The 24,683-nt window shown below is 49.1% G+C and overlaps 1 protein-coding gene across 1 annotated transcript in view; it reads right to left on the bottom strand.

The window, feature by feature from the left end:
• The window catches only part of LOC146353174 (A.superbus venom factor 1-like), a 197,941-nt gene extending 175,795 nt beyond the window's left edge, over positions 1 to 22,146 (bottom strand). Inside the window, exons 1-2 of the mRNA XM_084835880.1 lie at positions 22,076 to 22,146; positions 3,858 to 4,050 (exon numbers count right to left, since the gene is read on the bottom strand). Coding sequence (XP_084692006.1) covers positions 3,858 to 4,050; positions 22,076 to 22,146 — 264 coding nt within the window. The remainder of the gene's footprint in view (positions 1 to 3,857; positions 4,051 to 22,075) is intronic.
• Positions 22,147 to 24,683: the final 2,537 nt, after the last annotated feature.

A 24,683-nucleotide genomic window follows, 5' to 3' on the forward strand; every position in this document is an offset into this window, starting at 1 on the left:
TCTCTTTCAGCACTTTCCCAATCCCAGCCTTTGTGGGTGAAAGCATAAGGTGCTTTCACATACAAACACTGACCGCCCAATCCTGTTAATGTTTGCATGCTAAGCCACAAAAAGCCAGCGTACATAAGGAATATGTTCCCTTGATTCCGGTAGGGATGTCAGAGAATTCTTACGTAGTTAATACTTACGTGGCCTATCACGGCTAACGCAGGGATGCCATTCGGCCACTGGGCAGCCTGCAGGGACGCAAACCACGGCTGCCGTAGCCACCGCCATTTGCTTCCCTGTATTTTTTTACGTAAATATTTACGTAGCCTATCACAGCAAAAAAAAAACACAGCAAACGCAAATGGCAGCGGCAACGGCGGCCGCCATTTGCGTTCCCTTTTTTTTGGCCGTGATAGCCTATGTAAATATTTACGTAGGCTATTACGGCAAAAGAGGGGTGCAAATGGTGTAGTGGCCGCCATTTGCGTTCCCTTTTTTTCCTCTCACTGTAATAGGCTACGTAAATATTTACGTAGCCTATCACAGCAAAATACAGGGACACAAATGGCGGTGGCTACGGCAGCTGCCATTTGCGTCCCTGCAGGCTGCCCAGTGGCCAGATGTCTGGCTGCGGGCAGCCCCGGTCGGTGGCTCTGCAGAATCTCCGCGGAGCAGAGCCGGCCAGAGAGAATTTGGGGGGGAGGGACGGAGCACCTCCCCCCCACCGCGAATGTCACCCTTCGAAAAGGTAAGTGACTTTCGTACATTCCTAGATTCCAGGACTGGCAGGGATTGTCAGTTGCCCACCACCACCACTGCCCAGATGGGCGATGTTCCTCCTACCACTTCACCTCACCTGTGGGCTGGAAAATAACTCATTAGTTCCCTTCAGAGTGAACTCAGCCAGGGGCCCATGCCAGCTGGAACAGGATGGGAAGTCAGTGATTTGCATAGTCACAGTCAGCAAGGGAGCCCCTCATACTACTGCCCATTTGCTTTACGAGGCAGGCACTCCCACGGGCTACAAACCTGAGGACCTAACAGGCTGCGAAGCTGCCTGGCTCGGCTTGCCAGAAAGCCAGTTTCACCACCCTTTCCAGGTCCACATTCTACCATTTGCACTGCAGCCACTCTGAACTGAACTCTATGGAATCCCACCCCCAGGTTTAATTTACTGACCTTCCCTCACTGGGCCTTGCCCACCGATGTTGAAGGGAACTGAAGAGTAGTGATAGATGGGGCAGGTGTGTGTAGCACAAGGTGCTGTTGTTGCTCTCAGACTGGAGCTACTTCAGTGTGGAGTCTGATTTGCACTGCTGCCTGCTGCTACCTCTTTGCCTTAGGAGGCGCTCCCATGGTGCCAGTTAAACTCATGGGCATCCCCCGCTCCTGTGTTTAATTTACTAACCTTCTGTCCTGTCCTATCCTGAGCCTTGCCTGTGTGGCTGGAAATTGAAAGCAGAGCTAGACAGGGCAGGTGCAGCACAGCAACCACTGTTGCTGCTCTCAGAATCCAGGGGGCAGCAGTTGCATCCCTTTGCCCCTCAGAGCAGATGCCCATGGCTGTGTCTAGTCCACAGGCCAGAGGTTCTGCATCCTTGTCTTAAGAGCTGCTGGGCAGATGTATGTCACTCCAACTACATATTAGTCACTCTGTTGAGCAGCTGGACTTGTGCAAACTTCCATTTGTTCCCCAGTTGGCCACATCTCTTCTTCCTATTGGCCCCCACGGAGGGGGTGGGAATAACAGGTAGGATAAAAATCAAATGATATCTCAGGAAAAAGATCAAGTGCCTGCAATCTGAGGAGCTGTAAGGCAGGCCTACAAATGTCCCCTCCCCCATTGGGGGATAAAGAAACAGGGTTGGGAAATATTACATTTTCAGACCAAGGATATACATAACCCCAGTGTCTAGTGCTTGTTGTTCAGTCATTAAGTCATGTCCGACTCTTGGTGACCCCATGGACCATAGCATGCCAGGCCTTCCTGTCCTCCGCTCTCTCCCGGAGCGTGCTCAAGTTCATAGCCTGATAAGTTCCATGGGGTTTTCTTGGCAAGGATACTGGAGTGGGTTGCCATTTCCTTCTCCAGTGGACCACATTTTGTCAGAACTCTCTGCCACGACCTGTCCGTCTTGGGTGGCCCTGCATGGCATAGCTTATGGCTTCACTGAGTTATGCAAGCCCTTCGCCACAACAAGGCAGTGATCCATGAAGGGGCCTAGTGCTACAAGTCAGCATAAAGCAACAGCTGCAGATCTGGCATGTAGACGCTCTTCCCTAATTCTGCATAAAAATGTGCCTGCCAGTCGGTTGGATCATCCCCAAATATTTAGGGATGTACGAAAGTCACTTACCTTTTCGCAGGGGTGCTTCGCGGTGGGGGGGAGGCGCTTCGCTTCTCCCCCCAAAGTTCAGGATGGGGGGGGAGCCGTCCCGCCTCACCCGGCCGAAATTGAGGCTGGGGGGGGAGGCTTTCCGCCTCGCCCGGCCGAAATTCAGGCCGGGGAGAAGCGCCCCGTCTCCCCAGCCGTGAAACAAAGTGTAAAAAAAAAAAACCGTGATAGGCTACGTAACGACTAACGTAGCCTATCACGGCTAGATTTCCAAATTCAGCCGTGATAGGCTACGTAAATCGTTACGTAGCCTATCACGGGTGACTTTGAAAAAAAAAAAAAGGCGTGTAAGCAAATGGCGGCGGCCTATGGGCGCCACCATTTGCGTTCCTTATTTGGTCCCGGTAGTCTACGTAAAGATTTACGTAAAAATCTTTACATAGACTACCAGGACCAAATAAGGAACGCAAATGGCAGCGCCCTATGGGCGCCGCCATTTGCGTACGCGCTTTTTTTTTTTCTCAAAGTCACCCATGATAGGCTACGTAACGATTTACGTAGCCTATCACAGCTGACTTTGGAAATCTAGCCGTGATAGGCTACGTTAATCGTTACGTAGCCTATCACGGGGTTTGGGGGTTTTTTTACACTTTGTAATGGTGGCGGCGGCGGCCGGTCGGAAGACCGGCTGCCGCCCCCACCCTCGACGAAAGGCCAATGAACCGCCGCCGGGAGGGACATTTGCCAAAGGTAAGTCCCATCCCGGGGGGGGGGGCGGGGGGGCAGAGAATTTCACCGCCAATTTCGGGGGGCTGAATGCGTTGGCGCTCGGCCCCCCGAGGATTCGGGGAGAAATTCTCCGCCATCCCTACAAATATTTTCACTGTAATCTAGTTGCTTCTCTGCCTGGGTTACTCTGGCTCCTCTCCTCATGTCACAATCAGCAAGAACTTGACCTGAGGCCCTCCTTGGATTGGTCTGCATGCTGGTGCCCCTTGTAGCAAGCCACTGTAGGTTTCAGAGAGATGGGGAAAGGAGGCATTAGTTGCTCTAAACTTTATCCTGTAATCTTACAAGGGATCCAGCAGCACATCTCTAGGATCTTGCGATGAAGCTGTTTGGGGAAGCAAAATTTCTCAGGCCAACTTTGGCAAGGGGAGGAAATAAATTAGAAGTTCCTCAAATAGCCAGGATTGATAGAGTTGCACTGTGACTGTATGTACTTGCCCCGCTGACAACCTTTTCAGCAAAACAAGCAGGCTTGCTTGCATAGATTGAGATATATTTTATTAACCTCTGAAATTGGTCTGGCCTGGAACCTTTATCAATCAGTTTCCATCTGATAATAGATTCAGGCATTATTGGAGAGCTTAATTCTACTTCATTTCCTTTGGTTTTCTTTGACTTCACTTGTATTTCATCCTTTCATTCTCTTCACCTTTTTTCATTCATAAAGGCTAACCATCCCAAAATTACTGACTTATTTTTGCATATACTTGGTAGCGCCACTGACGGCCATCACCACAGACCCACCTTTATGACAGGAGTCACCATCATGCCATTTTCTTGGTTCAGGATAGCTCGCACCTGGTAGTACAAAGTATTATTTTGCAGGAAGTCATGGACAGAGACTGTGACCTCTGTTGGGGAGCGAAGTCCATGTGCCTCCACCACAACCTTCTCTTCACTCTCTATCCGCAGAACATCAGGCATGGTGAGGGAGTAGCTGTGAAGGACAAAGATATCATGCACTGAATTTGTTTGCATGGAAATATCAGCCCACATCCCCACGCTGTATAAGAACATAAGAAGAGCCATGCTGGATCAGACCAAGGGTCCATCTAGTCCAGCATTCTGTCCAGACAGTGGCCAACTACCTGTTGATCAAGAAACCATAAGCAGGACATGCATACAACACCACCCTCCCACCCATGTTCCCCAGCAACTGGTGTACATAGGCTCACTGCCTCTGGTACTGGAGGTAGCACACAGACATCAAGACTAGTAGCCATTGATAGCCTTTTCCTCCAGGAATCTGTCTAACCCCCTTTTAAAGCCATCCAAACTGGTGGCCATCACTACATTTTCTAGTAGCCAATTCCATAGTTTAACTACGCTGTGTGAAGAAGTCCTTCCTTTTATCTGGCCTGAATCTCCCACCTGCTTCATAGGATGACCCTGGGTTCTAGTATATGCGAGAGGGAGAAAAATGTCTCCCTATCCACTTTCTCCACACCATGCATAATTTTGTACACCTCTATCATGTCTCTGCTTACTCGCTTTTTTCCAAGATAAACAGTCCCAGATGCTGTCACCCTTCCACATAGGGGAGTTGCTCCAGGCCCTTGATCATTTTAGTTGCCCTTTTCTAATTTTTCCCCAAATCTACAATATCCTTTTTTCGGTGTGGTGACTAGAACTGTACACAGTATTCCAAGTGCGGTTACACCAAAGATTTGTATAAGGGCAGTATGATACTGGCAGTTTTATTCTCAATTCCTTTCCTACTTATGCCTAACATGGAATTTGCCTTTTTCATAGCAGCCACACACTGGGTTGACATTTTCATCAAGCTATCCACCACAAACCCAAGATCTCTTTTTTGGTCATAGAATCATAGAATAGTAGGGTTGGAAGGGGCCCACAAGACCATCAAGTCCAACCCCCTGCTCAATGCAGGAATCCAAGTCAGAGCATCCCTGACAGATGGCTGTCCAGCCTCGTCTTGAATGCCTCCAGTGTGGGAGGGCCCACCACCTCCCTAGGAATTGGTTCCATTGTCGTATTGCTCTAACAGAAAGTTTTTCCTGATGTTCAGCCGGAATCTGGCTTCCTGTAACTTGAGCCCATTATTCCATGTCCTGCACTCTGGGATGATCGAGAAGAGATCCTGGCCTTCTTCTCTGTGACAACTTTTCAAGTACCCAAAGAGCGCTATCCTATCTCCCCTCCGTCTTCTCTTCTCAAGGCTAAACATGCCCAGTTCTCTCAGTCTCTCCTCATAGGGCTTTGTTTCCAGTCCCCTGATCATCTTTGTTGCCCTCCTCTGAACCTTCTGCAGCTTGTCTGCATCCTTCTTAAAGTGGGGTGCCCAGAACTGGACACAGTACTCCAGATGAGGCCTAACCAGTGCTGAGGAGAGGGGAACTAATACTTCCCAGGATTTGGAAGCTATGCTTCTATTAACGTAGCCCAAAAGAGCATTGGCCTTTTTTGCAGCCACATCCCATTGTTGGCTCATATTCAGCTTGTGATCTACAATTATTCCAAGATCCTTCTCGCTTGTAGTGTTGTTGAGCCACATATCCCCCATCTTGGAACTGTGCATTTGGTTTCTTTTTCCTAGGTGCAGAACTTGGCATTTATCCCTATTAAATGTCATTCTGTTGTTTTCTGCCCAGCGCTCCAGTCCATCAAGATCACATTGAATTTTGTTTCTGTCTTCCAAAGTATTAGCTATCCCACCCAATTTTGTGTCATCTGCAAATTTGATCAGCATTCCCTGCACCTCCTCCTCCAAGTCATTCATAAAAATGTTGAAGAGCACTGGGCCCAGGACTGAGCCCTGCAGCACCCCGCTCGTTACCTCTCTCCAGTTTGAGAAGATCCCATTGATAAGCACTCTTTGAGTCTGATTCTGTAGCCAACTGTGGATCCACCTGATCCAGGCCACTTTGAGCTAGTTTGCTCATCAGGAGATCATGGCGCACTTTGTCAAAAGCTTTGCTGAAGTCGACATATATTATAGCATTCCCGCAGTCCATAAGGGAGGTTTCTTGATCAAAAAATGAGATCAGATTCATCTGGCAGGATTTGTTCTTGACAAATCCAGGTTGGCTTCGAGTAATCACTGCATTGTTTTCAAGGTGCTTCCAGATGGATTGCTTTATCATCTGCTCCAGAATTTTCCCAGGGATTGATGTCAGACTGACTGGTCTGTAGTTCCCAGGTTCCTCCTTTTTGCCCTTTTTGAAGATAGGGACAACATTAGCCCTCCTCCAGTCATCTGGCACTTCCCCCGTCCTCCATGATTTCTCAAAGAGAATAGACAACGGTTCTGAGAGTTCTTCTGCCAGTTCCTTTATTACTTTAGGATGCAGTTCATCTGGCCCTAGAGATTTGAACTCATTCAAAGTACTTAGGTGTTCCTTGACCATATGCCTATCAGTCTCCAGCTGCAATCCTGCCCCTTCAGCCTGTACTTCACCTTTGCCAGGGGGGTCATAGACCCTCTTTCAGGAGAAGACTGAGCCAAAGTAGGAATTGAGCACTTCTGCCTTTTCTTTGTCATCTGTTATCATTTTGCCATCCTTATTTAATAGTTGAACCACCATTTCTTTAGGTGAAGCTAAGCAGCTAAACACAATATTCACATTTCAGGAGTCAAAGTAGCATGGACCTTCCCCTGCCATCCCCAGACAGATGTTCTGGTTGAGTGCTAGAACTGTACCCCACAATTGATCCTGTGGAAGGTTATCTAGGAGAACCCTCAGACCTAGGATGACATGTTGCTTTAATCCTGTCTCAGATGGCCCACCTCTACACTGTAATTGATGCCTGGCTTTCAATATTGTTGCCGATCCCTCAGGGTACCAATAACATGGTGAATGCCCATGTTCCCCAATCTGGGCCCTTCCAGATGTTTTGGTCTGGAACTACCATCATTCCTAACCAGATTGCCATTGAGAATTGTGGCTGGGAATGATGGGATTTGAAATCCAGACCATCTGGACAGCACCAGGGAGAGGAAGGCTGGTCTATACCAATTATACCAGAAATGCAAAACTTCTCAAGGTTCAACTACAGTTGAGGCCCCAGAAAGTACTTGGCCCTGTCATGGAGGAGAGGCAAAATGTGTGATGATCAGGAGTTACTGAGCCCTTCATATACAAATAGAGATATCCGATTGTGAATCTATCAAAGTCTGGTAGATTCTAAGTTGCCCAAATGGTCTCCCTGAACACACACCTCCAACATGCCTCCATTCCGTCTCCCCATTTCCTCTGATATGAATCTCAGGTCACTTAGGAGTGGAGGATAGAGGAGCTGAGCTAGTAGGTGTATTGGCCCCAGGAGTGTAGCCAAGTCATTTGTAGTGTTAGAGGGGCCTAGAGTTCCATAATGCTTGCTTAAGTTCATTATTGGTGCAATTCCCATGCTAGTAAGTCCCTGAGCATGTGCAGATATGTCAAAAGGCCGATAACAGCCTTCTCAGAACATTCCTTGCTAATGAGGAGAATGTCTTATCACTGATGTGCCTGAGAAGCAGAGTTTGTTTACCATAAAACTACAGGTGGCTGTGCTGAGAACCTAGTGCTGTTAGTCCATGCTGGGAATGCACGCTAGGGGCACTTGCTGCTGTTATGCTGCTTATTGCTAACATGCATTGTATAAAACCCACTGTACTTCATGGCTCTTGGTTCAGAGAAGCTGTCTGATCCAACCATTGGGTACGCCTGTGTGCTGTAAGTTACCCAATGAAGTCTCCTTTTAAGTAAACCATTGAATGGTTTACTTAATTGAATGGTTTCCCGCCTCCCAGCTGAGCAGAGCAGAGCAAGCTGCTCCAGCTGGTCCAGGGACTACAGAAGCAGGCAAGCTCCCAGAGAGCGAGCAAACAGAGCGAGCGAACAGGAGGAGCAAACAGGAGTTGGCCAGGGGAGTTGCAGTGGTTGAAGAGACAAAGGAGACAAAGGAGACAGAGGCTAAGAGGTAAGTGGGTTGCAGGAAACCCAGGGGGCTGCCCTTTATCCTTCTGATTGGCTGTGAGCTCACCAGGTGCTTCTGAGAGCTCCAACTGAATTGGAGGGGTGTGGCCTGAGTACTCCCAGCAGCTGACTGGGCGGGAAGCTTCAGTCTGTTTCCCGCCTCCCAGCTGAGCAGAGCAGAGCAGAGCAAGCTGCTCCAGCTGGTCCAGGGACTACAGAAGCAGGCAAGCTCCCAGAGAGCGAGCGAACAGAGCGAGCGAACAGGGGGAGCAAACAGGAGTTGGCCAGGGGAGTTGCAGTGGTTGAAGAGACAAAGGAGACAAAGGAGACAGAGGCTAAGAGGTAAGTGGGTTGCACGAAGCCCAGGGGGCTGACCTTTATCCTTCTGATTGGCTGTGAGCTCACCAGGTGCTTCTGAGAGCTCCAACTGAATTGGAGGGGTGTGGCCTGAGTACTCCCAGCAGCTGACTGGGCGGGAAGCTTCAGTCTGTTTCCCACCTCCCAGCTGAGCAGAGCAGAGCAGAGCAAGCTGCTCCAGCTGGTCCAGGGACTACAGAAGCAGGCAAGCTCCCAGAGGGCGAGCTAACAGAGTGAGTGAACAGGGGGAGCAAACAGGAGTTGGCCAGGGGAGTTCGGCAGGGGAGGTCAAGGGGGAGGCCCCTAACATTTTTTTTTATTTTTTTACTAACTTTTTTTCATTTATTTGTCTTGTAACACACACTTCCACACCAGTGGGACTCTGCTTTTAACCTCTACTGAGTAGAGGAGCAGGCACAGGCTAGTCTAGAACAATCACAAAGCTAGACACAAAAAGGGAAAAGAGGCTATGGAAGGACAAGACTCTCCAGTGGTGGTGACCTGCAAGGTGTGTGCAATGTTTGTTTTCTTGCCTGAGAACAACATGGCCTACACCTGCAACAAGTGCAAGTTGATCACGCTGCTGGAGGAAAAAGTAAGTGGACTGGAGCAGCGACTGTCGACCCTCCGGGGAATAAGAGAACACGAAGAGTTCTTGGACAGAATGGGGGAACTACAGCAGCAAAGGGCAGACCAGAAGCTTGAAGAGCAACAGCAAGATGAGGCAGTGGGAAATGCCGAGGTGAAGAAAAATGGAATAGAGGATACTCCTTGGAAAACGGTGACAGTTAGGAGAAGAAGAACTAGACGCCACTCTGCACCAGTGGAAGCAGTGGAGCTGTGGAACCGATTCCAGGTACTTGCAGATGAGACTGGAGGACAGCCTGCAGAGGAAGAATCACAGGGGAACCTGCATGAGAGTGAGCAAGAGGCTAAAGGTCAGTCAAACAGAGGCGATGAAACCCAGGCCTACAAGAAGAAGAAGAGAAGAGTGGTAGTAGTGGGAGACTCCTTGCTGCGTGGGATCGAGACCCAAGTATGTCGCGAAGACCCATGGACTCGCCAGGTATGTTGTCTCCCGGGAGGACAGATTAGAGACGTGACTGAAAGGTTGCCTGCACTCATAAAGCCCACTGACAGGTATCCCTTTCTTCTCATCCATGTGGGAACAAATGATACAGCCAAGCGGAGCTACGAAGAGATCATGTCAGACTTTGAAGCTTTGGGAAGGAAACTCAAGAACTTTGGGGCCCAAATAGTTTTCTCATCCATCCTTCCAGTAGTTAGAAGAGGGATAGAAAGGGAACGAAAAATACACCGGGTGAATGACTGGCTACGAAGGTGGTGCCGACGAGAGAGATTTGGATTCTGGGACCACGGGCTATACTTCCTGGAAGATGGGCTGTTGGCTAGGGATGGGTTGCACCTCACAAAGGCTGGGAAGAATGTGTTTGGCCACAGCATGAAGAACTTCATCAGGAAGGCTTTAAACTGAATCCTACGGGGAAGGGAGATGTAATGTTGGGGGTAACAATGGACATAGGCGCATGCACTGCAATGGAAAGAACAGCTCTGATAGCACCCAATAATAGTCTTCAGACACATGTAGGAAGAAAGCCAGACTATGAAGCACATGGTCTTCAATGTCTATATACTAATGCCCAGAGTATGGGAAACAAACAGAACGAACTTGAACTCTTAATACAAGAGGGAAATTATGACCTGATAGGTATAACTGAGACTTGGTGGGATGACTCTCATGACTGGAATACAGCAATTGAAGGATATAACTTGTTCAAAAAGAACAGGAGGAACAGAAAGGGAGGTGGGGTTGCACTGTATGTGAAAAATACATATCTCTGCACAGAAATACAGGAGGAGGAGCTTGGTAGCCCCATCGAGAGCATCTGGGTTGAAATAAATGGAGCAAAGAATAAAAGGAACCTGGTGGTCGGTGTCTACTACCGGCCACCCAATCAAGGAGAAGACAAGGATGAAACTTTTGAAAAGCAAATAGCCAATGTTTTAAGGAAGCATGATGTAGTAGTAATGGGGGACTTCAATTTCCCCGATATTTGTTGGGAGACAAATTCTGCAAAACATGGCCCCTCCAGGAAATTCCTGACTTGTGTGGCGGATAACTTCCTCCTACAGAAAGTAGAGGAAGGAACTAGAGGATCGGCTATCCTTGACTTGATCCTAACCAACAGAGATGACTTAGTGGATAAAGTAGCAGTTACAGGAACTCTGGGGGAAAGCGACCATGTTGTACTTCAGTTCTTGGTTCTAAGGGAAGCAAAAGCTGAGTGTAGTCAAACGCGTACCCTGGATTTTAGGAAAGCTGATTTTCATAAACTCAGAACAATGATCAGTAAGGTCCCATGGCAAGCGATGCTAGCAAGAAAAGGAGTCCAAGATGGGTGGGAGCTTTTAAAAAAGGAAATTCTCAAGGCACAATCACAAACAATTCCAACAAGAAGAAAAGGTGGAAGACAACAGAAGAAGCCAATGTGGCTTCACAAAAAGCTTAGGGATGACCTGAAAACAAAAAAGGACACATATAGGAAGTGGAAAGAAGGCCAAGTAACAAAGGAAGAGTACAGGCAGATAGCACAGAATTGCAGGGATGGAAGGCTAAAGCTGAGAATGAGCTGAGGTTAGCAAGGGATGTTAAAAACAACAAAAAGGCTTTCTTCAGCTACGTGCATAGTAAAAGGCAGAGGAAAGAAATGGTGGTTCAGCTATTAAATAAGGATGGAAAAATGATAACAGATGACAAAGAAAAGGCAGAGGTGCTCATTTCCTACTTTGGCTCAGTCTTCTCCCAAAAGAGAGTCTATGACCCCCCTGGCAAAGGCGAAGTACAGGCTGAAGGGGCAGGATTGCAGCTTGAGATCGACAGGCATATGGTCAAGGAACACCTCATTACTTTGAATGAGTTCAAATCTCCAGGGCCAGATGAACTGCATCCTAGAGTCATAAAGGAACTGGCAGAAGAACTCTCAGAACCACTGTCTATTCTCTTTGAGAAATCATGGAGGACGGGGGAAGTGCCAGATGACTGGAGGAGGGCTAACGTTGTCCCTATCTTCAAAAAGGGTAAAAAGGAGGAACGTGGGAACTACAGACCAGTCAGTCTGACATCAATCCCTGGGAAAATTCTGGAGCAGATGATAAAGCAATCCATCTGGAAGCACCTTGACAACAATGCCGTGATTACTCGAAACCAACCTGGATTTGTCAAAAACAAGTCCTGCCAGACAAATCTGATCTCATTTTTTGATCAAGTAACCTCCCTTGTAGACCATGGGAATGCTGTAGACATCATATACCTCGACTTCAGCAAGCTTTCGACAAAGTGCCCCATGATATCCTGATGAGCAAACTAGCTCGAAGTGGGCTAGATGAAACAACGATCCGGTGGATCCACAGTTGGCTACAGAATCGGACTCAAAGAGTGCTTATCAATGGGACCTTCTCAAGCTGGGGAGAGGTAACGAGTGGGGTACCGCAGGGCTCAGTCCTGGGCCCAGTGCTCTTCAACATTTTTATTAATGACTTGGAGGAGGAGGTGCAGGGAATGCTGATCAAATTTGCAGATGACACAAAATTGGGAGGGATAGCTAATACTTTGGAAGACAGAAACAAAATTCAAAGTGATCTGGATAGACTGGAGCGCTGGGCAGAAAACAACAGAATGGCATTTAATAGGGACAAATGCCAAGTTCTGCACCTAGGAAAAAGAAACCAAATGCACAGTTACAAGATGGGGGATACGTGGCTCAACCACACTATGAGCGAGAAGGATCTTGGAATTGTTGTCGATCACAAGCTGAATATGAGCCAACAACGTGATGTGGCTGCAAAAAAGGCAAATGCTATTTTGGGCTGCATTCATAGAAGCATCGCTTCCAAATCCCGGGAAGTACTAGTTCCCCTCTACTCAGCACTGGTTAGGCCTCATCTGGAGTACTGTGTCCAGTTCTGGGCACCACACTTTAAGAAGGATGCAGACAAACTGGAGAGGGTTAAGAGGAGGGCAACAAAGATGATCAACGGACTGGAAACAAAGCCCTATGAAGAGAGACTAAAACAACTGGGCATGTTTAGCCTTGAGAAGAGAAGACTGAGGGGAGATATGATAGCACTCTTCAGGTACTTGAAAGGTTGTCACAGAGAAGAAGGCCAGGATCTCTTCTTGATCATCCCAGAGTGCAGGACACGGAATAATGGGCTCAAGTTACAGGAAGCCAGATTCCGGCTGAACATCAGGAAAAACTTCCTGAGTGTCAGAGCAATACGACAATGGAACCAATTACCTGGGGAGGTGGTGGGCTCTCCCACACTGGAGGCCTTCAAGATGAGGCTGGACAGCCATTTGTCAGGGATGCTCTGACTTGGATTCCTGCATTAAGCAGGGGGTTGGACTCGATGGCCTTGTAGGCCCCTTCCAACCCTACTATTTTATGATTCTATGAATCTGATTTATCACTATCTTGGCACCTCTAACCTAAGAGTTCAATAGGGATGTATGAATCCCTTACCTGGTTCCGGTCAGGGCATCTGCTGGGGGGGGGGGGAGGCGATCCATTCCACCCCCCGGAATCCTCGACGGGGGGGAGGCGATCTGGTCCTCCCGCCTGGAATTCTGCCTGGCTGGCTCTGCTCCACGGCGAGGCCACAGAGCCGCCGGCAAGGGCCAATCCGCAGCAGGGCCTGCATCCCCGGCTGGGCTGGTGTGGACGCAAATGGCGTCCTGAATAGGGGATGCCATTTGCGTCCCTATGGTAGCCAGTGATAGGCTACGTTAATATTTATGTAGCCTATCACGGCAAGCCAAAAAAAAAAAACAGCGGATGCAAATGGCGGCGGCTACAGCAGCCGCCATTTGCATTCCCTTTTTTTCGCCGTTTTAGCCTACGTAAATATTGACGTAAGCTATTACGGTGGGGAAAAGGGGGAACGCAAATGGTGCCCACTACGCCATTTGCGTTCCCCTTTTTTTCGCCGAAATAGCTTACGTAAATATTTACATAGGCTAAAACGGCGAAAAAAAGGGAACGCAAACAGTGGCCGCCATAGCCGCCGCCATTTGCGTACACTTTGGGGTTTTTTGGCTTGCTGTGATAGGCTACGTAAATACTTACATAGCCTATCATGGCCTCCGCAGGGACGCAAATGGCATTCCTGCGTTAGCCGTGATAGGCTATGTAATTATTTACGTAGCCTATCACGGCTATGATGAAGAAGCGAATGGCGGCCGCTGACACAGCCGCCATTCGCAAGTCAGTGCGGATGGCAGCAGGTAAGTGCTCCGTTTCACGAGCTTTTCGTGGGGGGGGCGGGGGCTTCATTCCGCCACGTATTTCGGGGGGCCAAATGCATTGGCATTCGGCCTCATGGAGATCCGTGGCGGAATTCTCTGACATCCCTAGAGTTCAATGCCCACTGCAGGGGCAATACAGTAGAAAAGGTGGGCAGGGGATGGCCATTGCTCAGTAAGGGAGCACACACTTTTCCTGCAGAAGTTCCCTGCCACACACCCCCAATTCAGTTGGAGCTCTCAGGAGCACCTGGTGAGCTCACAGCCACTCAGAAGGAAAAAGGACAGCCCCCTGGGCTTCCTCCAGCCCCCTTACCTCTTTGCCTTTGTTTCCTTTGTCTCTTCTTCCACTGCAACTCCCCTGGCCAAATCCTGTTTGCTCGTTCTGATTGCTCACTCTCTGGGAGCTTGCTTGCTTCTATAGTCCCTAGACCAGGTGGAGCAGCTTCCTCTACTCTGCTCTGCTCAGCTGGGAGGCAGGAAACAGACTGAAACTTCCTGTCCACACAGAACTTTCCATTATACTGTCTCTTTTTCATGAGTTTCTTAACAGCAGTGTGGTGTAGTGGTTAGACAGCCAGTGTAGCCAAGTGGTTAGAGTGTTGGACTGGGACTTGGGAGATGTGGGGGTTCTAGTCCCCACTTGGCTATGGAAGCTCACTGGGTGACTTTGGGCTGGTCTCAACCATGCACATTGTTTGTGTGTTCTTTCTGAAGCAGTTACACTTGTACAAATGTAGCATGAGGAGAAAGATCAGCAAGCTTCTCTTTGTTTGAATAAAAAGCACACTCTTGCACATGCTCAGGGAACGGACAAAATGAGGAATAAACATACTAGAGAATATGAAGAACTATATTCTTCCAATGTGTGTGTGTGTGTGTGTGTGTGTAGCTTCTCCCCCAATCCAGCTGTTTCCCTGGAAACCCCCTCCCCCCCCCATTCACCCAAGGGTCTTCTGAGATAACTAACAGGAGGTTTGCTAATGAGCTGGATGTGGAAATACAAAGCTGAGCTGGGGGCAAGTGGGGTGCTGACATGTGTAGGAGTAAGTTGCATTGAACTCAGTAAGACTTACTTCTGAGTAGACATGCACAGAGTTGGTTCTCCTCTCTATTTCAGCCTCACAATGTCAACAACAACGCTGGATGTGGAAATATAAAGCTTAGCAGGGAGAATAATACATCGTGCATGGTCATTTAAAAGGGTTTTTCTTTCTTTAAAACAGTGTTGCTTTAAACAAATAGTTTATCTCTCAGGCACACCTAAGACAGCCTTCTTTTGGGAAGCCCCTACAAGGAAGAGAAAGTGTTTTTACTGAAAGTAATTACTGCATGGCAGGGGAGGAAAAAATACGTAAACATTTATGAAAAATAGTGATTCTTATGGAAGTTATGTGGACTCGTGGAGACGGATGGGTACAGGAATTATGTTTGTCGGTACGTATTTATTTACATAATTTTCGGAGCAGAAAAAAAAGAGAATTCTGGGGGCTTGTGAACAGCAGAATGGAGCACTGGACGCAAACTGCGGAAGTCAAGTGGCATGGAAGGAATACAATCGTACATCCCTACCTGGAACAGACATTAAGCTAACCGGCCTGTAGTTTCCCAGAACCTGTTTTAAAAATGGGTGTTACATTGCCCAACTTCCAATCCTCTGGTACAGAGTCTGATCTTAGGGACACGTTGCATATTTTTGTTAGAGGATCAGCAATTTCACATCTGAGTTCTTTAAGAACTCTAGGAAGGATGCCATCTAGGCCCAGTGATTTATTAACTTTCAATTTGTCAATAAGGTTGAGAACTTCATTGTCACCACTATTTGCCTCAATTTAGTTCCTCAGACTTAGGGATGTACGAAAGGCACTTACCTTTCGCGGATTATGTTTATGGTTGGGGGGGAGGCGTTCTGTCCCTCCCCCCAGAATCCTCGCCGTATTCTGCGGATTCTGCAGAGCCGCCAGCCGGCTCCACCAGCAGCCGGACATCCGGCCGCTGGCTAGCAGGGACGCAAATGGCGGCGGCCGTAGCCTCCGCCGTTTGCGTCCCTGCAGTCAGCTGTGATAGGCTACATAAATGTTTACATAGCCTATCACGGCTGACTTGTTAAAAACAAAACGCGCGTACGCAAATGGCGGCGGCCATGGCCGCCGCCATTTGCGTTCGTTATTTTGGCACATCTTAGTCTACGTAAACATTTACATAGACTAAGACGGCGAAAATAAGGGGAACGCAAATAGCGTAGACGCTATGATATTTGCGTTCCCCTTATTTTCGCCGTCTTAGTCTACGTAAATGTTTACGTAGACTAAGACGTGCCAAAATAAGGAACGCAAATGGCGGCGGCCATAGCCGCCGCCATTTGCGTACGCGCGGGGGGGTGTTTTTTTTTTAGTCAGACATGATAGGCTACGTAAATCTTTACGTAGCCTATCACGTTTTTTTGTTTTTTGTTTTTTTAAACTGGAAATGGCGGCAGCCGGTCAGAATTCCGGCCGCCACAGCTGCCGCCACCAAACTGCCGCTGGAGCCGCCGCCGGAGCCGCCGCCGCCGCCAGGAAGATCCGCCCAAGGTAAGTCTCGTCCCGGGGGGGGCGGTGGGGACAGGCCATTCCGCCACCGATTTCGGGTGGCCAAATGCGCTGGCATTCAGCCTCCCCGAGATCCATGGCGGAATTTTCATACATCCCTACTCAGACTCCCTTCCTGAAAACATAAGTTCAGGCACAGATATCTATCCTTTTAGGGATGGATGTATGGATGCCACTGAGTCTGCACTCAGCATGTGTGAGCCAGACCATGCGAGCCCCTGGAGGGTTTGGTGACCCTTCCACTCACGTCCAGACCTAGCTCACCTGTGTCTTTCCTGCACCCATCTTCCTTTGTGGCTGGCATTTTAATAGAAGACGGGGGCTCTTGTTTTTCATAAATCCATTGTTGCACACAATGGTGGCCCTGACATGCCATTTCCACAACAAAAGACTTACAAAAAACAAGAGCCTCCATCTTGCATTAAAATGATGGCCACAAAGGAGGACAGGCAAGGAAGGACATGTGCAAGTGGATGGGCCCAGTAAGTCCTCCTGCCCTGCTAGTGTCACTGCCACCACAGTTGCCAGGATGGGGGGAGGGGGAGAAGGGAGGCATGCTCACCTCTCCTCTTCCCCCCATCCCATCGGCAGGGCAGGAGGACAACAAGAAGGAAGCCTCTCTCATTGTCCTCCTGCCCCACCGGTGCTGCTGCTGCCACCCAGGTAGCCAAACTGGGAGGGAGAGAAGGAAGCAGCAGCACCAGCAGCGTGGGGTAAGCTGATCCCAGGTGCTGCTGAGCTCTGGGGCACTCGGCGGCCAGGTCCATCAGTGCCCACGGCTCAGTGTGTAGGGTCTGGGAGGCCAAGCGTGGGGGAGTCCACCAGCCTCCTGGACCCAGTCGGCGGGGGCGGGGGCGGAAGGTGCGGCAGCGGCGGTGGGTGTGGCGGAAGAGGCGGCAGCAGGGGCGGCAGTTGCGGCAGCAGGGGCGGCAGTTGCGGCGGCAGGGGCAGCAGGGGCGGCGGCAGCAGGTGAGGGGGCGGCAGCGGCTGGTCTCCTGGCTGGGTGCAGCGTACGCAAATGGCGGCAGCTACGACAGCCGCCATGTGCGTTCGCTATTTTTAGCCGTTCTAGCCTACATAAATATTTATATAGGCTAGAACGGCTAAAAACAGCGAACGCAAATGGCAGGTACGTGTTTTTTTTATTTTGCCATGATAGGCTACGTAAATATTTACGTAGCCTATCACGGTTAAGTACAGGAACGCAAACGGCAGTGGCTACAGCCGCCGCCATTTGCATCCCTGCTGCCCAGCGGCCAGATGTCTGGCTGCGGGCGGAGCCGGCTGGCGGCTCCGTGGAATCCCCGCGGAGCGAAGCCAGCCGGGCAGGATTCCGGGGGGAGGGACGGAGCACCTCCCCCCCCTCGAGGATTTCGGGAGGAGGGACGGAGTGCCTCTCCCCCCACCGCGAAGCAGATCCACAAAACAGTAAGTGGCTTTCATACATCCTTAGTTTGGAGGCCTCCCTGATTTTTTTTTTTTCCATCTCAAGGTATCTCTGAGCATTTTGGTCTGGGGGAACGATAGCATGTTCCTAGTACCTAATTAGTTTTAGAACCTGGTATTGTTACCCGCAGCACTTCTGTGGAAGAGTGTGTCCCTTTTAGGTTATCTAGTCTGCTCAACGCTATGTCCTCTTTGATGTAAAGAGCAACACCTCCTCCAGTACACCCTTCCCTGTCCTTCCTATATGTATCTTCTAACTCTCTTACTTTGGAAAAGTCAAGAAACAAACACCCTCTAAGATGGTAGTGCTGATATTCATCTCAGTCACAGGGTTTGACAGAGCAAGGGACCGTCTACATGGCACTACTTTCAACCTTCATTCCGCTGTAGCTGCGCAGTAGTGCGGCTGCGAATTAGCTTCTGCTGCAGCACACGTTGTGATTTACTGCAGACTTATCCAATAGAAATGAACATCAGCAATTGCGTAGGTGAGGGGCAGCCAATGAGCGGAGGCTTGCTCCCCGTCCCCCGGGTGTCCAACAAAGTGCAATGTAAGACTTGCTTATGAGTAGATGTTCATGACAAACCCCACATACCCCACAAACACAGGCATTTACAAGGCAGGCAGGCAGGCAGCCGCCACTGCCTGGAGACTGAGCAGAATGAGCAGGAGTGCAAAAGACACTGAAAGCAGAGAGTGCGGAGCCGGCAAAGAGGGAAAGCGACTAGCATGTTGTCTTTGATGTATATTAACTAGGGATGTATGAAAGTCACTTACCTTTTCGAAGGGTGACATTTGCGGTGGGGGGGAGGTGCTCCATCCCTCCCCCGAAATTCTCTCTGGCCGGCTCCGCTCCATGGAGATTCCGCGGAGCCACCGGCCAGGGCCACCCGCAGCCGGACATCTGGCCACTGGGCAGCCTGCAGGGACGCCAATGGCGGAGGCCATAGCCACCGCCATTTGCGTCCCTGTATTTTGCCATGATAGGCTATGTAAATATTTACGTAGCCTATCACGGCAACCCCCCCCCCAAAAAAAACAGCAAACGCAAATGGCGGCGGTACAGCGGCCGCCATTTGCGTTCCCTTTATTTTGCCTTGATAGGTTACATAAATATTTACGTAGCCTATTATGGAAAAAAGGGGGGGAACGCAAATGGCGGCCACTATGCCATTTGCATTCTTTTTTTTCTTTTTTTGCCGTAATAGCCTACGTAAATATTTACGTAGGCTATCATGGCAAAAAAAAGGGAATGCAAATGGTGGCCGCCATAGCCACAGTCATTTCTGTTCCCTCTTTTTTTTCCGTGATAGGCTATATAAATACTTACGTAGCCTCTCGCGGCTTCCGCAGGGATGCAAATGGCGTCCCTGCGTTAGCCATAATAGGCTGCGTAAGTATTTACGTAGCCTATCACGGCTATAGTGATGAAGGGAATGGCAGCCGCGGAGGCGGCCGCCATTCACAGAGCAGCGCAAATGGCTCCGGCTAAGTGTCCCGTTTCACGCGCCTTTCACGCGGAGGGCAGGGGGGCTTCGTTCCGCCATGGATTTCGGGGGGCCAAATGCTCTGGCATTCGGCCTCACCGAGATCCGTGGCGGAATTCTCTGACATCCCTAATATTAACTGCCCAATCAACAGGCTTCCGCCCCTCCCACACACACGCACAGCCTCAATGAAGTGCTTCTGGCTAAACATTCATGAAAATCATCCATCCTGGCATCCACCCTTCCTTAGATATGCAGCTTCAAATCAACAGGCGTCCACCGTTTCTTAGCTGTGCTCCTTCATGGCTGCTCTCAGGATTGATTCTGAGCATATGGAGATAGTTAGCAGTTCAGACTCAAAAGGGGAACAGCAAGAACCGGGGGAGGCATCTTCCCCAGCCAGTTCAGATATGCTTCTCAGGATGCTAGCACCCAGATGGCTGGGCCTGAAGGCCCCCCCCCCATGAGAATCCAGGAGGAGGAGGAGGAAATTGCAGGGCGTGACCTGAGAGATGCTAGACTGCGGCGCAGAGCAAAGCGGGAAAAGTTATAGGTGGAGCTCAGACGGTCGACACGGTTGGTAATGCGTGAGGGTTGATGTAGAGGAGCATCACTGGATGGGAGGGGTTTCCCTCCCTAGGTTATTCTAGCCAGCAAGTCCTTGTTCAAATTTCTAGCAACATCCTAGTCCCCATTTGGATTCCCTGCTGTTATTCCTTTGTAGCCTGAGAGTCTTTGGGGATTTGCATCTGTAATGAACCTGTTGATAGTGAATTAAAGACGTGAGACTGAAGCCTCTCTTCTTGTGTGTGTGCATGAGGAAGGTGGGGCCAAGGGAACAGCTTGCTAGCAGTTTGAACAGCCGGTTCTTGCTGTTCTCCTTCTGAGTCTAAACTGCTATTTCCATACTCTCAGAATCAATCCTGACAGCTGTGCAGTTTCAAAACAGCAGGGCTGGCTCCCCTCTCCACTCCCACACTCAATCAATATTTAAAGTGGGAGGCAGCGACTGAGCCCACATTTGCAACAGTGCAGTTTCAAAGCAGCAGGGCTGCTCCTGTACTCAGCAAAGTGGAACTGAAGGAAATGAGTTACTTCCAGGTAGACATGTTTAGCCCTCTGCTCTCCCCACACCCCCGCCCCATGCAACTTTCCCTTCCGCCAATCAGCACCACTTCCGCCAGTCCATGCTAAAGGCAGGTAAGATCACACAGACTCCCGAACTGCATTGAAGCTACTGTGATGGGAAAATCTGACACAAAATGCGTTTGAAAAAAAAACCGATTTAGGGCAAGAAATGCCAGGATAGCTACAGAGAGCAGCACATGTCATCTGACATGATCGACTTGGAGCTGGAGCAGAACCAGAGTAAAAGCCTCGTGTAGATGAGGCCCAAGTGGAAAGTGATAATTATATGACATATTTTAAGGAGTTCAAGGAAGGGTGTAGAAACTTAGTCAGCAACTCATTTAAGCTAGGCCACGTTCTGAGCTGAGCAAAGGCTAAAGGGGCAGCAACAGATTCACTCCCATACAAGCAAGCCTCAGGGAGGAACTGTGCATTAACTTGACAAATGTGTGTTCCAAAACCATATTTGCTGAGGTAATGTGAATGTAGGAACACAGGAAGCATTTGCAGGAGAGAATTGACAGCCATGAGGAGAGGATGCCCCACCCAGCATAGCAATGGTCAGGAATGCTGGGAGTTGTGGTCCAAAACATCTGGAGGGTACCAGGTGGAGGAAAGCTGGTATAAAGGATTTATTGAAGATCATGTTTTTTTTTCTTCCCTTGTTTTTCATTTCTCCTTCCCTCTTTCTTTTAGCCCTCTTAACAATTTCTCCCTGTACCATTTCCCTTATCTGAATTGCTCATCCCCAAAGCTGATATTTGCCCTGTACAGAAGAACACACAGGTCCCATTCAAGTAACAGTTTCGAGCAGAGCACAATTTAGATGAAGGAAATGGCACAGAGGAAAAAGTCATTTATTTCATTTCTATACCACCCAATAGCTGAAGCTCTCTGGGCGGTTCACAAAAATTAAAACCAAATGGCACACAATAAAACAAGGTTAACCTTGCCCTCTCCCAGTGTCACAACCTCAATTTGATTTGTTGCCCCTCCTGTTGGCTGCTTTTAACTTCTTTAACACATACCCCTCCAGTAGAGGTGTGATCATGGATCTCCTGCTTCTCTTGTCTGGACCTCAGCAGTGGCATGTGAGAATTGCAGCCTACCCAGTAATCAGACTGCTGCTGAGATCATCAATACAAGATCAGTCACATGACTATATGGCTGTGCAAACACACAGTGAGAAGCCAGGGTTGACTGCAGCAACCCAGCACAAGTACACCCAGCAAACTACAGATGTATCCAGTTGCTAAGCATGCTGATTTAAATAACAGCTAAATAATTAGCCATGATGGAACCTCCATGTTTAGAGCCAGAATACCCCTGCATACCAGATCCAGGGAAGGGCTACTTCCACTGCTCCATGCTTGAGACCTTCCCAGAAGGACCAGGAACGTCACTGTTTGTAGACAGAATAATAGACTAGATTAGACCTTTGGTCTGAACCAGCAGGACTCTTCTGTTCTTACATGTGGTTCCAATGCTATTGCTACATTGAACACAGAATTGCATTTCATGGGGAAAATTTGTTTCATAAGAAGCCATCATATAAACCTTTAGAAGGAGGAGGAAATTCTGTATCTGATGGATCTCCTCGGCAGATAACATCAGAGAAGAGATGGGGTGGAAATTGCACAGAAAATGCTTCTTCTGAGCTGAGGTCAGGTCTGCTTAAAGTCCCTATGCTAGAATTTTTAAAATACTTACAGCTGGCTGTGAGAAGCAGCTGGGAAACTGACCACCAGAGCAGCCACAAAATAGAGAACAGCTCCCTCCATGGTAATCCAGAGGGCCTGGACAGCAGATTGTGAGTCAGATATTTGTCTTATGAGCCCCCCTTCCCTTTAAGTTAAGCCCTTGTGCAAACAGTCCAGTGGTTAATCAGTAAACAGGGAGGAGAATTAGGGAGACTAGCAGAGGCAAAATAATAGAATTTCATGGCAATTTGTTTTGATGCCTTAAAACAGATGTGCAGAACCTTTTTGGCCCTTGAAGGCCAAATCCTATTTTGCTGGGGGATCTGGAGGCCAAACATGCACACAAACAAGCGTGCACACACAGATGCTCTGGGGTAGGGATATACACATGCCACATACTGGGATGGGGACACACGTCGCACACACTCCAGATTAGGTTATGGCAATGCCCTTTCCATGGGAGTGCTCTGAAAATATTTGGCAATGACAACTGCTGCAGAATGTTGTAGAGCAGATGTTTTGTACCACAACTCCCATCATCCCTGACCACTGACCATGCTGGCTGGGGATGATGGGAGTAGCAGTCTTGGGTCCCCCATGGGTGGAAATCACTGCTATAGAGGGCCAGGGAACAGACCTCACCTGTGCTTAATCAACAACCTGGCTTTCAGTTGGATTGTCCTGTCCTGATCATGAGCAGCAGCCAATGGGGTATGGTGGATACCTGAGGATGGTTTAGTCAAGCAGGTAGGGTAGGGCTGGATTGCATGACTTTGGATTGCTCCAGGCAGACAACTTCTTCCAATAAGGTCTAGCATGCATGCAACAGGCTTTTTTATCCTGCTATAGCCAGACTTCCCCTCCCAGGCTCCACCCCATTCTTGAAGAGTGGAGAGTCTTAAAGGGGTAGTCCTCTAGCCTGGAGTATAGCCTCTGAGTCAGCTTTTGCCTTGTGCATTGCCAGTGCTGGTGAACAGGCACTGGGGAGTGCAAAAAGGGGCTGATTCCTCAGGGGAATCTGGCTCGAGGGGTTATGCCTCCAGGGGTCCCACTCTGGCTGGCTCTTGCTCAAGGGGCTTCTGGTTGACAGGCTCCTCCAGCTCAACCTTGGCATCAGGCCTGTATGTTCAGGACCTCCATGGCTTGCACTCCTGGTCTTCCCAATCCAGCTGATTCCTCCTACTCTGCTGCTCAGGGTCAGGGTCATGACACAGTTTCTGGGCTTAATTAAAAATACCTGTATTAAGTTTTAAAGCCCAACATGATCTGGAACTAGGATATTTGAAGGACTGCCTGTCTCTCTATGTGCCTATCTGGGTACTTAGGTCATTACTGAATCCCTACTCCAGGCGCCCCTGCCTTCTGAACTGAGGTGGGTGGTCACAAAAGTCAGGTCCTTCTAATCAATGGCATGTTATTTTTTTATGGAAATCCCTCCCTGAGGAAGCCTGGATGGCAAACGGTTCATACCACCTTTGGACAGACCTTGTCATGAAGCAAACGTTGATGAAAATAATTAAAGCTTTTATCTGGCACTGGGGAGAGGTAAGATGGAAACTGAGCAAATAATTTGGGTGCACAGGATGCTTACGTGTGCCAGTATACAAAGCAGCAGTGACCACGCTTACTGGAATTCCTCACATGTCTACTGTACAGCATGATGAAATGGGGACTTCTGGGAAGAAATCTGATCATGCAGACCTGAACAAACTACCTGAATGGCCCAATACCCATAAAATATTAAACATTACTGAAAGTAGCCTAAGGAATCTGCCAAGCAGTTGCTGTGCTGTATTTGGAGATGGCAGGAAGTGTGATGAAGCAGGAGCACTAATACATACAAAGATATAAAACGTCAGCGTGTGATGCATTATTACATATAGGGATGTCAGAGAATTCTGCCACGGATCTTGGTGAGGCCGAATGCCAGTGCATTCAGCCCCCCGAAATCCGGATGTCTGGCTGTGGGCAGCCCTGGCCGGCGGCTCCACGGAATCTCCAAGGAGCAGAGCCGGCCGGAGAGAATTTCGGGGGGAGGAACGGAGCGCCTCCCCCCCACCGCAGATGTCACCCTTTGAAAAGGTAAGTGACTTTCGTACATCCCTAATTACATAAGGGTGATCAAGTGACTGAATGACTGATTGAAGGGCGATCAAGTGAAAATGCTTATGTATCTGGAAAGAAGTATCACTGTAGGTCACACAGTTCTTCAGGTCAGCACTGCTCTGGGCCATAGCTCAGTGGCAGAGCACATATTTTGCATGGGAAAGGTCCCAGTCTCAACCTCTAATATCTGTAGGTAGAGCTGGAAAGATTCCTGTCTGAAACTCTGGAGACCCACTGCCAGTCTGAGTAGATGGCCTATGGCTAAATACAAATAAACTACTACTAGTACTTCTACTTAGGAGTGTTGGAGAATTCCACCACGGATTCCAGGGAGGCCGAATTCCATTGAAGCAACCCGTCCCACCACCCTGCAGAACCCCCCAGAACGGAGCCTACCTGGCTGTGGCTCAGGCAGCAGCAGCGGCTCCAGCTGCTGCTGGGCTGCGGCCACTGGCTGCAAATGGAGGCCACTACGCCGGCCACCATTTGCATCCCTTCTCTTTGCCGTGATA

Source organism: Heloderma suspectum, chromosome 2 (assembly GCF_057233095.1).
Source record: "Heloderma suspectum isolate Gila_16-S chromosome 2, 16-S_ref, whole genome shotgun sequence".
NCBI lineage: Eukaryota > Metazoa > Chordata > Lepidosauria > Squamata > Helodermatidae > Heloderma > Heloderma suspectum.